A 16,465-nucleotide genomic window follows, 5' to 3' on the forward strand; every position below is an offset into this window, starting at 1 on the left:
AACTACAGATTTTCACTGTAGTTGAATCAGTGAAAACCTGCACTGGGGATTTCATGATTGATTGTGACAACTAATAAGTGACTATTCTCAACAGTATTATTCCTTCAGCTTTCTGGGCAGTTGAAAGTAAAACATGTCCACTATAACCAGTTTTGAAAAAAACACAACAAAACAAGTTAAAAGTGGCAAGCTACTCACCATAGATTTTTCCTAAGAACAGTGTCTTAACCAAGTCGAATTGAATGTCTGAGGCATCTGGAAGTTTGTAGTTCACAGGCGGGTAATGATCCAGCTGGAGAATGAGAAGCAGACACAATGAGCAGCGAGTGAGAAATCAGAGTCAAAAACATTTTTCAGAAAGTCTTAAAAAAGGACCCCCACTAAAACCTGCATCAACACATTAAGGAAAACACAAAACCCCCCAAATGATTAAAAGATGGTTAATGTGGGGCACTGAACTGAAAACGAGGATTATACACAGCTCAGCAGCTCCCTCCTGTGGCTTGCAGATGTCAATACATAAAGTTAAGCGTTATGGGAAAATATAGATTTTGCAAGAATTTTATGCCACAATTTATTTAGCAAATAATTATAGATACCATTCACAGTGTATTTTTTTCCTTGAAAAAATACCACCAAACTTTAGTGATATTGTTTTTTTCTTCTCTTCTTGTTCTTCTCTGAACTCCCTGCAAACACATACTATTCAAACCTCAATTCAGATATAAAACAGCTCACATCAGACACATCTAAGCAAGACTTTGCATTCTTGTCCTCAATTGTCAGTATAGTGCAATAGAATAAATGGTCACATGGAAACCATGGTATCAAAAAGTTTTCACCCCCTTGGATGTTTCTACTTCTATTGCTTTAGCAAAACAACCATTATCAACATCATTTGTCCTTTTTTTTGACAACAATCAAATACTTTTTTTGTCAAGAAAGAAAAATTTAGTTGACCATGATTGATTTGAAAAAGCAACAAATAGGTAAAACATCCAAGGGGGTGAATACTTTCTGTAGGCGCTGCATAGATGTAGATCTGAGTGTAAATGATGAGCTGAGTTGATATTTGTAATGTCGTGGACCTGATTACAGAGAAACCCAAACATAATATGAGTAATTAAAAATGCAGAGTGCGAGCTCAACAGTCATCTGTGTTACATAAGACGGGAGAACAAAAGTATTTAAAAAAAGATTTTGTGCTGAGAGCCGTTCCCTCCCTCCTCAAAGGACTTCAAACTCTAGAGAAAATGATTCACAACGTTTTCCCAATTAAACATTTAAGAGACGGCTTGTCCCCCAGGACACTGATATCATGCAAGGGGATCAGTTTCCATCAGGACAAAAGATTCATGATGGAATAAAGATAATCACTTACATTGATTTTTAGTCAACCATGCCAGGAAGGGAATATATACAATCAGACCTTGCCAGAAAGATGCCTTGGTCTCTTTCCAAGGCTGTCAAATAGTGCTGTTTCATCGATACCTGTGCCATGCACAAAGTGTTGTTTTTACTGCCTGTTGGCTGACACTGATGGTGCATTTAGACACAAGCAGCAAATGCTCTTAAGAAAGGATATCGGTTAGGAAATGAAATGGCTCCTTTACTGTGTAGTTGAGATCCCCATGGTCCTGATCAAAGAGCAGTCTGACAACGTGATGGAATGCTGAAGACAATTAATCCTGGGTGCCTAACAATGGCTTAAGCAATGAATTAAATAACAATAAAACAAGGTCTCAACTAAAAATGTTTTATAATCTACAAGTTTAATGGCATACTGTATTTTGGTTCTGTTCAGAGTTGAAATTGTAGAGGAATATAATTATACTAACAGTCAAAAAGTTATGTTGTTTGGTTCGTTCGCAGTAAGAAATGTTTTAACCTAAAAGAAATGTACTGAGTCAAATGGACTGGGTCATTCTGAAGTCAGGAAGGAATTCACATTTGGAGAGATGTGGAATAACAATCACTTAAGAGAGGAAAGATGTTAGTTTTAAGCTGTTGTGCAAGAAAGTTCTGGCACCCGACTTTTCCCCTGCTCGCCTGCAAAGGAACCGGGCTGGAGCCCAAGACTTGCGAAAGAACCTCTGTTTGGACAGATAAGGAACAAACAACTTGACTAATAGTTCTTCTGATGGAACAGATTTGATTCCAGGAGGTCAACTTCGAATTCTCGGAACTTCCAAATACACATCCAGTGTAAAACGGAGCCAGAATAGCAAGGCAAATGAAGGGGAGTAACGCCATTGGTCGAAGCTTCCCAATACACACCAGTAGAGCTGGGACTCTATAAAAAACTGATGTCAGAAGCAGAAGACAACAGATTTTGGATTCCTGTAACGATGCAAATATGATGTTTTGGTTCCACAGATGGCATTAAATCTCATCCCGTTTTGGCTATGAGGGAATTTGTATCATTTCTTTATTTATATATCGCATGAGTTTAGGCACCTTTAAATGGTGTACACATGTACATGCAGCATTAGCATTAATGCAATGATATTACGCTTCTTCATACATCGTGCGTGATCACGCATTAGTTAAGAACATAGGGGAGATAACGGTGAACTTAAAGCATTTCTCTGAGCAGAGTAGAAAACAGGCAGCCTGTTTAGAAAGTACTCCATCTATAGAAATGTGAGAACAGCAAGGGTGATGGAGGGAGGGAATACACGACTTTAATATCCCTGCAACGTAATTAACTTGTTATTGCTGTACCAATGAAGTTTCTAATTAGCTTGAAGGCTGCAGCTGGTGCTATTGATGAGAATAATTTCAGCCGCTCAAATTGGTTTCTCTGCATCCAGAAAATAAAAGATCCTATTTCCCCTCTCTCTTTCCGCTCACAGGAGGACTGTGTCTGAGCTTACAGAGAGAGCAACGCAACAGGCAAAGCCAAGAGGAGAACAATGACTTTTGCTACAGTGTGTTTTACTGGAAATGTCTTCTGTTAAAAATAGTGAAAAGCTCTGACTTCCTGCTGGACGCGAGCAGAGCTGGACTGTCACTAAAGGACTGCGATTCATGTTCTTGTGTTAACAAGTTTGAATCAGTGGGCTGCTCCCGCACAGAAAATTCTCGCCCGCAGCTCTTCAGACTATTTTCTTTCTCAGGCACAAATGAGAGTAAAAATAAGCACAGTCACACGTACACACACACGCACACACGCACACACACACGTACTCACAGCCTATCCTAATTTGATTCCTTCCAAAAGCTTGGTCTCCGCGGAGCACTGTGTGGGTTTTGTTTTCCACCGTGACTGGAGGGTGGGATAATGGGGCACAATTAAATTGCGCTCAGCTTATTTACTTTTATCTGAGAAAACAAATTGGCTGCACAAGCTGGGAGGGCGGTTTGAATCTTGAAACCTCACAGAAAGGTCCACAGAGGAAGGCAGCCAGAAGAAACCCCATTTCACTGAACTCTGCCTATTACGGCCTCAATTACTGGGATCCCTTCCCTTCGCCGCACCATTTAGAGAACGCACTTCTCTCCTTTAATGCCTCTTATGTTGTATTGAGCTTACGTAAGCAAATTAATAAGGTGTTAGACAAGGAGAAAATTACAAGGGGCGTTGGGAAACTATTTCACTATGAGCTTAAAAAAAATAGAATTGAGTCTTTGTGAAGGATACATTCAAACTAATGCGTCTAAAGCATTTTGCGTTTGTGACACCTCTCAATTCACCAGCTTTATCTGGGAGATAAACATAATCCCATCACACATTTCATGGCAAGCAAATAAGAGCAAAGAAATGCAAAGCATTCCCCTTTAACCTTGAATAAATAGTTGAACATCATTATCAGTTAAACCGCCACATTACTGTCTTGCTCCATTGGTGTTGCACTCATTCACTCGGCTGATCTATCGACAGTAACTGGAGATGAGAGGAGGGAACTCTCGAATGAGATGTCTGTTGCCCGAAGGCGTTTCTCACTTTCATCTCAGAGATGGGAAGATTGGGGCTCATTTTAATCTCATCTTGGTGGGCCTTTGATAGAGAACTAACCCAATGAGACCTCTCGGGCTGCTTGAAAACCAAACACTGCCTTCTTTTGCTTCTCTCTGTGGGAATATTTCGGCAGGTATTCACACATCTCCACGTGCCTGACATGCTGTAAATGTTAGGCTCCTAAAGTCTGGATGGCTTAATTATTTAAATGCATTGTGTAATATTGTGCAAAATGGATACATTACTTTAAGCCACTGGTCAGATACCGGTATATGCAAAATCAATCAAATTTCTATTAGATATAGTTTATCTATCACCTAAAAAATAATATTTTTTCCAGTTAGAAAGAAATACACTGCTTGTGCATGCTGATGTAGTGTAGGTTAAGATATGACAATGCAATGCTGCTACAGTGCCAAGTAAATTTTTTTTAAGGTAAAACAATAGGATTGCAACATTAACTCATTTTACGAGTGGCACAAAAAAAAAAAAAAAAACAGTTAAATGGAAAAATGGCAAGACTATAAACGGTACGGTTTTAAAAAAATCTCCTGCAGTGGGAATCCCCAATTCTCCACCCAGCTGTGTTTTAAATGTCAGGTTTGATTTGTTTGTGAATCCCTGAATAGCATCTTATCATTTTTCACTGGAGAATTTCTCCTCTTAAATCACTGAGTTTTTTAAAAATGTTCTCCCACATTTTCACCCGACTCTTTGATTTTGCATTCAAGGAGGCATGTGTTTACTTTTTCTCTTTTTTGTTTCTTCTGGTGTCGTGAACCTCAATAGTTACTTTTCAACTGTCTAAAAAAAAATTGTCTTCTGAACTGCAGAGAAGTGACAACTTTCTAGCCTGAAGTTAGGAGTCTGCTGTTTCCTTTATTAAAAAAAAATCTATTTGGTCTCCAGGCTCTTTACAAAATCAACTCTATAATGTATTTTACTCATAGCTCTACCCGTCACTCAGAAGCAAATCAGAGCGATAGAGCAGTAATTGGCAAATATCTATTATTACATGCAGCTACTAAGTACCTCAGGATTAATGTTGAATACTGTTCACGTTATATATTATAGATGGGATGTCATATACAGGGATTCTTTAAAAATAAAAGCTCAAAATAGTCATAACCCATGAAAATTCAGAGTCAACATATGGGAAGAAGAGATGGTGAAGGACGGTCACAATGGATATGATGAGCTTAGCAGAAAAATGTTGTCATTTTTTGTTTGTTTTTGCTCAATATACAGCAAGTAATTTTATTGTTACCTTAGGGTAGCAATAAAATATTGGGCCTGGAATTGAAATTGTACGTACACAGTGAAAGAGTTTTTAAACCAAAAAACATAACCACTACTGCAGAGCCATGCGCTGATGAGTTACATGGGATTACTTTGCCACAACCATTTTCAGTACGCTTCAAATTGCAGCACAGCACACACCGTCACACCTCAGGTCCTATAAACATTTTATTGGCTGCCGTGGTAACGAGTAAAGTATGACAGATTAACTAACAATTAGACCAAATGAACGCAAGACTCTTGGCATAATGGAAGAATTTATGCGGCTAATGTGTTTTGATCATTTTAAATTCACTTCTTTATGGAGTAGAGCAAGCCTGTCTTCAAGTTTTCTTAAATTACTGTGTGGTAAACGATAGGAGAGGGAAAAAAATGATGGCAGTCTTGTTGACTGTAAAAACACAAATGCTACTTAGGATAAACCAACTCATTACCAAAAATGGAAACTTATTTATCAAAGTTAATTTCGGTAATGCAGTCGTAACATCAGACATGATACTATAATTTGCATATATTTACTTAATGAACCTCAAGTGGCGCGTTTATAGATGGTTAGATGGCACCAATGGTGGAATACACTTCAAACTGTTTTTATGACCACACCATTAGTTTGGAAGCAACCCAAATTATAGTTTGTTGTCACAGGATGGCACATTTTGATGACGGTTATTTTTCTTTTGGGTAACGATAAACAGTAAGACAATTGCTTGTGCGTATTCTCTACTAGGACTCCTCGGAAGTTAAATGAATGGATTTTCATGTTGGTAATTTCTTAGCAGAGAAACCAATTGTGACAGCAGAAGAAACCTTTGTTGTAATTTATAGTCTGTCGTCAAATTAGACTGCAAACTAAACAATGCTGTTCATGGTTTACTGTCTATGGTTGTCGTTCAAGTATTTAGTTGTCTGAAAGAAACATCTGATGGAAGCCTTATTTGAAAAGCTACGCTTTAAGAAAAAGTTTTTTTTTTAATGAAAACACTATAAAATCTGTGTTCCCATATAGAAAAGTCATAACATGACTTAAAGATGCCATATGTTAGAAGTAAGAAGCAACAGAAAAGATCAGACTGTAGCTTTGCTCCTATGTACTTGCAAACTCTGCAATACACAACGGAAACAAAGTGCAACAACAACTCACCATAAACTTTGAATGTCCATGATCGGTAAAATGGCCTTTAATTTAATAAGTTACTGTATAAACTTCAAGAAACACTTTTTCGCACTGTAATGGGTACGAGTAAAATGCTATGAAAAATGGTGCTCTGCTCCATAAGAATGTACTTGTGATGTTGTGTTTATTGGAAATAAATAAATTTTGTCTCTTACATTTCTTACAGTGGATTAGTAAACGTATGGGTCAGAGAGTGTTTGCAGATCAAACAGGATCTCACTGTAGCAGAAATATCTGTTGTTGTCTGTTTACACATTGAGAAGCGCCCTGAGGCAGCATAACAAGGAGAAGTTTTACCCATCAAAGCGATCACTGTTAGTGAACCTCCTGGCTTTACTTTTAACATCATATCTATAAATTTTATCTATTTTTTTCCCCCTACAGTTACTTTGATAATCACTTTGTTTTTCTTAAAACTAAATTACCACATCAAGCCCTCCAGTGCTCATCCTAATTCTTAACACTGTGCAAAACTAGCACACGGAACAGAAAACACTGGAATATTTTAGTAAGTGTTATCCCCTGTTGAGTTGATATTCAAAACACAGATCAAGTCCTATGCTGTGAGAATCATCAATAATCAGTAATCAACAGTTCCAAGAGATACGTCATAAAAGAATATGGATGCATCTAATCTGATTATCTAGATATGAGAAAAACACGCTTATTTTTTAATTTCATTTTCTTTAGTTTATTTCTCCTGCTGCACAATGTGACTGTAAGCAATGAGCCAGAGAGAAGGCTTGATTAATAATAATTACCAGAAATATATTATTTCAATATAATGTATCATAATTCAGATTTTAAGTTTCCTACTAATATATATATATATATATATATATGTCTCTAAATATGTGCTTGCTATAGCACATATTTAGAAACAAAACTTTGACGTGTCAATTTTCTGCACAACAAAACATTAAACAATTGTAGAGGAAGTGTTAATATCCTTTATGGAAGTATTTACCTAAGATTCAGTTCCGCATATAATTGGCAATCAGAATATTTTGCAGTGTAAACAAGAATCTGGTCTGTACAAATGTGTTCTTGAACAACAACGGTTGTTCAAGATGTAAGTTTCTGGCCAGTTATGCACCATATTTTCTTTTGGGATCAACTAGAGTTGGTAGGAAATATTGTGGCCAGCTCTGACTTGACCTCTGTTCCAGTCAGAGCTCGCCAGTGGGTCCGAAACCACCGTTTAGTTATTTGCTACATCAGCTGCTACTTCCTCTGGTTCTGAACAGAGAAACGCTAGGGGATGCTTCAGCGTTTTGTTACAGATGAAACCATCTGCTGCTGGAGATTTCCTGGCAGTAGACTGGATTTGTTGTGCCATGGGGAGTTGGTCAGTACACAGATCTCAATGGGACGATCACTAACTTGCTAATGTTTATACAGCAAATGTTAGTTTATGCCTGATTCTTCCCTGATGGGGAACAGTAGCTTTAAAGTCCACTTTAAACTTCAGAGTGTCAGTTTTTAGCATGGTTACACTGGTTGTACTAGGCCTTTGTAGCCTCTGCTCTGTAGTTGAAGGTTTCATATTGGCTTTTTATGTTTGTCTTCCTGACAGGAAAAATACCTCTGAACAATGGTTTTGCCTTTCCCTTTTCTTACTATGTGCTTGCCATGTTAATGGAGTTTTAAGCTTCCAGAAGCAGCTCACTCTTTTGATTTTCAGCCATGGTCTTTTAGGAGAATGTCTATAAACAAGGGGAGGGCGTGTTTGTGTGTGTGTGTGCCTGCAGTGAGGTTGTGTGTCAATTTGAAGGCATAAAAGGCTCAACTTGTCTCAATTTTGAAGGAAAGAAGTATCCAAAACAATTTGCACAAAGGTATTAATCAAAAGTATTGATCATTTTTGAAAAACCTACTTAAGAGTGCACATTTAAAGTGATAACACCAAAGTAAGGTAGTACCTAGAGTGCTGCTAGAGTGAATTTAAAGGTAATGTTCCACTGTACAGCTGATCACTATGTTTATTTAATAAGTAAATATTTGTACATAAAATTTCTGAATACAATTTGAACTTACTGACTGCTCTTTAATATTGCAAGCTTGAGCGGTAACATAAAGGTACCTCGTGCTTAGAGCTTTCTCAGAGAGATCTCTAGGGTCTGCTGTTTCAATTAAGAAAATGAGACTGGAAGCTTGGGCTGGAGAAATCCCTGTTAAATAAAGTCCTACTAAGATCCCTTCTTGAAAAAGCCTATTTATCTTAAAAAAGAATCATTCTCACGAGCAACAAGTTAGCCACAGGATCTTTTGCAGGAGCTTTAAAAAAAAAAAAGCAGTATAAAATGCACACAGCTGAGGATAACTGCAAAAGCATGTGTACAGACTTGAAAGTTCCTCTGCTCTCAATAAAGCAATACAGCACTGTCTTCTTGCACGGCCTCGCTATCTCTGCAAGTCAGGCATCCTGCAAAGATCACGACAAGGGCACAGCATGGAATCCAGAAATTGGCAAACAGACATCCAAAGGGGTAGCGATGGACCACCCAGAGAAAAGCCTGCAGCTTGTCAAAGGATTAGTTATGTCAGAAACCTACAGAGCAGTTCCCAGGACAAAGAAATAGTGAGAGTATAGTCTCCTGCAGTGATCCTGTGCTGCTGTCCACCCACTCATCTCTTCAGTCAGCTGACTGTGGTCTGTTTGTAAAGCAGTCAGTGATGCAGGAGGTTGTGGAGGCTTTTTTTTTTTTTTAATTTATGGAGCTGCTCACAGACAGCAGAGCAAGTTATAACTAAAGTAAGAAATGTAGGAGGAATCAAGCAAACTGTTCCCCCCAGAGTTGTGTGTATTTTGTCCAGATGAGATTGTATTTCACTTGCATCATGTCATGGCTTAGCAGGAATATTCCTTGTCAAATTGGTGTAGTGCACAGGTGTCAAACTCCAGTCCTGGAAGGCCTCTGCCCTGAAACTTTTAGATGTGCCTCTGCTGCACCACACCTGAATAAAATAATTAGGTCATTATAAAGCTCTGGAGAATTTATCTACACAAGAAGGAGGTAATTAAGCCTTTTCATTCCAGTGTTTTGTACCTGTAGCACATCTAAAAACTGCAGGACTGTGGCCCTCGAGGACTGGAGTTTGACACCCCTGGTGTAGTGGAGCAAGAGTATTGTAACACATCAAAAAACAAAGATTATGCAAGTGATAACACATGCAGTCCAGGCAGCATTAAAGTTTAAAGTGTGTTTACTCAAAACTGAACACCAGAAGTGGGACAAAGTCATTCTCTTTCCACCCAAGACTCTAGTTAAGTCCCAAGTGAATACAGGACTGACATTTCCTTAACAGTGTGGTACAGAGTAATGCTGCATAGTATTCTCCCCAATTTTGTTTTTTGCTTCAACTTTACCAACACCCCTTTTACAGCACTGGATGACAGAACAACTCCCCTAAACCACTGGAGCCTATGCTGCCAAAGTAAGAAGGAAAAGCAGGTAGACAGATGGTAGATGCGGCATGCATGATCCAGCAACAGGAGGAGGCAATTGTGGGAATTAGCAGGGGGTGCACAGTGGGCAGGAAAGTGTGCCTGGAACAGTTCCATGATTGCATAGCAGGCAAGTTTATGCTGTAACTTTCTATCTGTTTGATGTAAGATATCCAGTCTTTTCAAGCCAAGGGGGTTCACAATTTGAAGTGAAGTCATGAGTCTTTAGTGTAAGAGTTCAAGAACGGAAAAAGAAAATAAAAAGATGATGATGTCACCAAAACGTAACACACTTCTGACAACAGAGCACTGACTTCCACACCTTTGATCCCAGTACACATGCATTATTCAGAAAAGCAGCACATCAAAAGAGACATATATACCGCAAAGACGTGATAGGACTTGATGTCCCACAATTTTTTATTTTTATTTCTTCACATTTAGTCCCACTTTAAGATGTGTTTTCCATTACAACAGCACACATAAAAGAATAGGAAACAGTGCAGCAAAGGCTTTAATAAAAAACAAAGTGTATCCATGCTAGACCTTTGTGTGGTGAGGAAATGCACATGCTTTCCCTTTTGAAAGCTTGTTCTTCTTACATCTGGCATGCTTGAGGACAAGGGTTTTTCGTCTGTGTAAAAACATTTTAGGTTATTATTAAGCTTTAATTAATGAACACTGGTTATCTCCACAGAAGTTGGACAAAGTTAAACATCTAACGTTGTTATAGGTCTGTATGTTTTATTTTGAAACTTGCAAAATGGATAGTTTCCAAAACATTGATTTAAACAACAACAACAAAAAAGAAAACAACTTTTGGGACGACTAAACATTTAGGCCTGATATTTGTAGTCAGAGGTGGTTAAGTCCACCTCTGACTACAAATGAATATCAGAGCAACAATCCATGATTTGGACCTTTGCAACATTCTATATTTTTGTATAACAGAAAACACAAAACAGACATGGAAATACATAGCACTGACAACCAATGTGAGATTCTTTCAGCAATGTTTTGCAGGCACAAGGGAGTCAGATTCATTCAAACAATGTAATGTCTCCTTTTGATCACTAGGGGGTGTTTGGTTTCTTGAATATTAGAATAAGACTTAACTAATCTTTGGATATCCAGAATTTTATACTGAGAATTCACTATATGTGTGAAACATATCATACAAACTGTTTATTAATGTTTAACTAGTGATACATAGGAGTCGCAAACATATCAGCCCAAATTATCTAAAGTCTAAAAAGAGGTGAAAGATACAGTTTAAGTTTTCACATGTTTGTCTGCTTCTTGGTTTTCCCTAATTGCAAGAGACAGACTTTTGAGAAATGACAAAAAGGCAATACAATTGAATAGAAATATTAAATGATTAAATTAAACTACTGCAGGTCAAAATGATCATTAATGTATAGTCATCCTTAAACTGAAGAAAAAACAGTCACACTATAAAAACGTTGTTAAGTCGTCTTGCTCAATCTGCATCAAGCATTGAAACTGCACACAACCAAATATCACACAGCTAAATTTGAGAAGCATTCAAGTTTCCCAAACATTTTTTTAATTGTTACAAACCACAATGCTTATTCTTAGAATTTTCATATACTAAACAAAGCAACACAAAATAGCACATTCCTTTGAAGGGTAAGGAAAGTGACATGTTGTGAAGTGTAGCACTCGTATGCATTCAGCCCAGCATGTGTCAACACTTTTTGAAACCAGCTTTTTTAAAGCTATCAGTCTTTTGAGGCATTTCTTTACAAGGCCATACCTGAATTTGTTTAATTTTTTTCTTTGCAAGTTAGATCCAACAGCGTATGATTTTCAAGAAATACCCTTCCTGCGACCTGTTAACATTAGTTTTCAAGTCTTTCATGGACTGAGTCTTTCTAATACATAAAGGTGCTTTAATATAAACCACTCCTTTGAAAATTGTACTGTATTTTGGAACTACTGTTTTGACCCTCCACCCCAGTCTCAAGTCTTTGGCAACGTCTAAAAGGACTGACCTGTAGTTGATGACAATTCATCTTGTCATCAGCTTTGACCAGCTTCCCTGCCCCTGATAAATGAGAAACAATGCTGCCACCACCATGTTGTCCGTTGATAAAAAGTTTCCCTTGGTTCTTCCGATTCCTTTTCAGAAAAGTGAGGTTTTCATTGATATAAATACCCAATGTAACGAGATGTTCTATATACAGTGTTCTGTTCACTTTCTGCTTGATAGAAAGTCAGTCTCTATCAAAGAGATTATCTTAATTTAATGACAGACAATGAGAAAAAAAATATGCATCCATCCATCCATCATCTAACATGCCTATCCTTGCAGGGTTGTGAGGAATGCTGGTGCCTATCTCCAGCGGTCATTGGGGAATGACTGCCGGCAGAAATGATCAAACATCTTTTTATATATGTGGACATCGATCAATCAACCAGTCAATTTTTTATATAGTGCTTAGCAGCTGGTTGTGTCTCTGCAGCTCCTTCAGAATGAGCAGTGACCTCTTGGCTGCTTTTCTGACAGAAGCGCCACCTGCCCGGGCTGTCAGTGTAGGTGCATGGCAATGTCTTAGTTAGTTCACATTCTCATATTTCATGTGATGTATTAGGCAGCGCTCGGTGAGATACATTTGAATGTTATTTTGGAAATTAACTCAACATTTTACTTTTCCACAACTTTCATCCCTGACCTGTTTGCTGGGTTTTCATAATGTAGTTTGTTCAGTAATGTTCTCTATTAAACGTCTGAGGCCTATGCAGAGCATCTGGATGTTTACTGAGACTTTGTTGCTCACAGATGGACTACTTACTAGCTAAATAACCTCTGAAGGCATTTGGTTTCACTGAAACTTATTTAACGCCATAAGAGTTGTTTCTCAACATTTATTTTTAAATAAAAAACATAAAAGCCATATATCACATTAATTCCACTCCCTAGTTATGCCTTACTCTGAGGTAATTTGTCATATAAAATCCCAATGAAAACACTGTGATGTGACAAAATGTGGGAAAAGTTAAAGAGGGTAAAAAAATACTTCCCTAATGCATTACAGACATATTCCAGAAGTATTCAGCGTCTCCTAATGCGCCTCACATCACTGTGCAGACTTGCATACTTTGCGTATGCAAGTAATGGCTGCAGTTAAAACCCACACAGCAATGTGCCCTCATTGAACACACACAGATCGATACTTTCTCTGTTACTGTGCTTAGGTTGCTTCTGAAAGTAGATTAAAAGTGGATACAGGCAAGCTGGGAGGAGAATGCAAACAATCCATTAAAGTATTGCTTGGGTTGTGAGATTGCACAGAAAAATTTTGTTTATTTTTATATCTATGTGCAGCGGTTCAGTGACAGTTTGCGCACCACTTGATTGTATGGATTTCAAGCTAAAGATCTCCCACCCCCCTTGCTCTGAGTATTGATTCAAAGCTGCAAAAGCAGGAGAGAGGTTTAGATGTATGTGTGTGCCGAGACTGTACCTGGATGGAGATGCTTCTGTTCTGACGGGACATGTTAATGTTGTGTGGTTGTCCATTGGCCAGGTTGCGCTGGTCCACATCTATTGCAAACGGCTCCCTCAGACCGCCGAGGTTATACCGGACCTGCAGTGAACCTTGAAGAGACCCGCAGCCACGGCTGAAGTTTTGCTGTTTCGAGTAAGAACTGGCAAACTGCATGTGTGCTCGTCAGCCTTACCATTGTTTCTCAACACCACGGCCAGGTAGTCCTGCGTCTTGGAGCTCACATACATGAGAATTGCTGGAGAACTGGATGTGCTAAAACTGAGGGTCACTTCTTCCTTTGTTAAATTCACGTCGTTCGGCATCAGCTGTTGCGTCAAGGATTTTGTGTCTTTACTGGCCCCTGGAACTGGTTCAGGCATGAAGTTGTATTTGACCAGTGTTCCTGCTTCGAAGAAGCCACCAACATCTGGGTGAGAAGAAGGAAAAATAAAAAATAAAAAAAAAATATATATATATATTATATGCGCAATTGAGAAAGGCACGCATAGAGGAAATACACATGAGTGCATCTGCATGTGTGCCAGAAAAGCCAGCAAGAGAAAAGAGAAAAAAAAAATTAAGCAAGTAAGAAAAACACCTTGGATCATAACCAAGCCACAGGGAGCCGCTCACTGACTCATACATGCAAAGACACAAGCTGGTAAACATAATATTTAGCCAGAGGGGAATAAACACACACATGAGCATGGCTCTGTTCAGCAGGTGTAGTAAAGTGGGTGTTAAATTGCTGCTCTCCAGCACTTGAAACCAAACAACACACCATTTACCAGTACACTAACAAACCTAATGTCATGCTTTAACCATCCCAGGGGGCTTATTGATTCTCATAATCAAACGTTCATAAGAAGCAACCTTATTTTCTGCAACCTATATCAGTTATGCCCTTTGTTTGGAGTGTGTGAGTGCATTCAATCTGGGTCTGCTAAAAACAGAGACAAACACTATCAACCTAAAAAGAAGGCTAGTGGGAAATGCAAACAGAAAAGTGTTTGTTTTTCTTTTTTTCTGTGTAGAATACACTATGACATGTTTGTCTTATCCCTCCTGAACACAAAATTGCAACTGAACACATTTATATAAATTTTATAAAGCTTCACTGCACCCCTGTCTCCCACCAGACTCAGACTGATAAATTCTTCACGCTACACTACTTAAATTTAATAGAAGCCTTATTAATAGAAAATGAGAGACTTTCCTGGCTGGAATTTTCTTACGGGGGAAACTTTTTCTACATTTAGATACATTTCAACGCTGAAAGAGGCCCATTCAGCAAATTGCTTTGTGTTTATGACAAACACTGTTTCTACGTACTCTTATGTTACTTTCTATGCCGACCTTTAAGAAAGTTATTAAAGCTGTTCCAAATTATATCTACAAAATTCAGAAACATTTAGTCCCTTGCAGGGTTTTCAAATGTTTTCACATTTCATTCCCCTCTCACATTGGAGGTCTGTAAAAAGAATTCAACATTTCTGTTCATAGATGCTTGTGTGGTTTCTTATCCTGATATATTCTGTTAACCTAACCTAATCTGGAACAAACTTCCAGAAAACCACAAAAAATACCACTAATCCAAGGCCACTTTAAAGAGTAAGTGGAATACTGATCAACACAATTGATGTATATCTGCTTGATGATTTTGTCAAATGCATTTGAGAAAATGTAATGCATTGAACTGCCTCGTTGCTGAAGTGTGCTATACAAATAGCTGACTTGGCATAAGCCAGTTAAAAAGCTGAGTATTTAAAATTTTAAGCACCTTTTAAATCAACATTTTGACCAAATCAGTGGGCAACCAACCTCCGTCTCTGCCTAGCTGGGGGGGAAAAAAAATGTGACTCACTCAAAGCCGAAGGCTTCAGAGGCAACATACAATTTTCTGGCAAAGTGAATGAGAAAATCGAACCAGAGCCACAGCATGTTCTGTGTGATTGTGTGACTGCAGAGGTAATACAGATGTGGGATGCTTGCGCTCCCACATCTGAATGAATGTACATACACATTAATTTGTGTATGCACCTTTGCACGCAGACACCCAATGCCCCCCAAGGGCAGAAAAGCAAAAAGAATGGGAGTGTATAATAATAACACCGGAGGGTCCCCTAAGCGCTCTGTAAACATGGATACAATGGAAATGCGCTGTGCAATTATGGCTGACTCCATGCATTTTTCACTCACTGGGAGGATGGGTTAGGGAGGTGGAAAGGGCGATGATACATTAAAGAGGGAAGAATGGGAAAACTTTGGAAAAGGGCAAAGAAACAATAAGACAAGACTAAAGAAAAACAGAATATAAGAAGTGGGAGAAACATAAAAAGAAAGCAGATTGAAACAATTTTTGGAGAAATGGGAAAAATCTAAGAGAACAGAAGTTGAAGAAGTTAAAGTGATGTGCAAAAAACCAAACAGACACAAGGGTGTGCTCTCTCCCTTTCGTCTGCTTCTCTGATGTGTACCCATACACCCCCCACCCCCACTCCACAACCTGCACAAAGTCACACACACACTCATTCACACATCCACGCAAGCCCCTCCCTCTTACACAGACAGAAGGCTAATCTTTATTCTTTAAATCTTGAAATACTTCATTGCTTATGACAGAATTCAAAGGAGGTCTTTTCATGTCTTATGTTAGCACTATCACTGAACACTGTCATTCTGTCATAGCACATGAGGACACACACATACACACACGCGCACAGACAAAAAGAGAGACATACACAAGCACAACTACCCACAAAAAGATGCACACTGCTTTTCTGTCATCTTGTCACCCCCCTGCCAAGAGCGCAGGGGAAAAACACCATTCAACTTTAGGAAACAAATTAATTCACGTGTCGGAGATCAACTCTCTGACTGGGAGCTAGCAGAACGCCTCTGACAACATTGCTGCTCTTCTCCCCTGAGTGCTTTACAAAAACTTGTTCTGGGAAGTAGAACTTTAATAGACTATCTAATGAATCCCTATGAAACAAACATGGTGTTTTAGCAATATGCAGCAAAGTTGAAGCAAAGCTGCTGTGTGACATTTTCTGTCTGTGATCTTCCAA

The 16,465-nt window shown here is 38.5% G+C and overlaps 1 protein-coding gene across 5 annotated transcripts in view; it reads right to left on the minus strand.

Moving 5' to 3' along the window:
- The window catches only part of cntnap2a (contactin associated protein 2a), a 283,391-nt gene that overhangs the window by 13,899 nt on the left and 253,027 nt on the right, over window positions 1-16,465 (minus strand). For all 5 annotated transcript variants that reach the window (XM_044103978.1, XM_044103977.1, XM_044103979.1 and 2 more), the window contains 3 exons: window positions 13,588-13,821; window positions 13,371-13,504; window positions 199-292 (listed from right to left, as the gene is read on the minus strand). In XM_044103978.1, coding sequence (XP_043959913.1) covers window positions 199-292; window positions 13,371-13,504; window positions 13,588-13,821 — 462 coding nt within the window. The remainder of the gene's footprint in view (window positions 1-198; window positions 293-13,370; window positions 13,505-13,587; window positions 13,822-16,465) is intronic.

This window comes from Gambusia affinis, linkage group LG21 (assembly GCF_019740435.1).
Source record: "Gambusia affinis linkage group LG21, SWU_Gaff_1.0, whole genome shotgun sequence".
NCBI lineage: Eukaryota > Metazoa > Chordata > Actinopteri > Cyprinodontiformes > Poeciliidae > Gambusia > Gambusia affinis.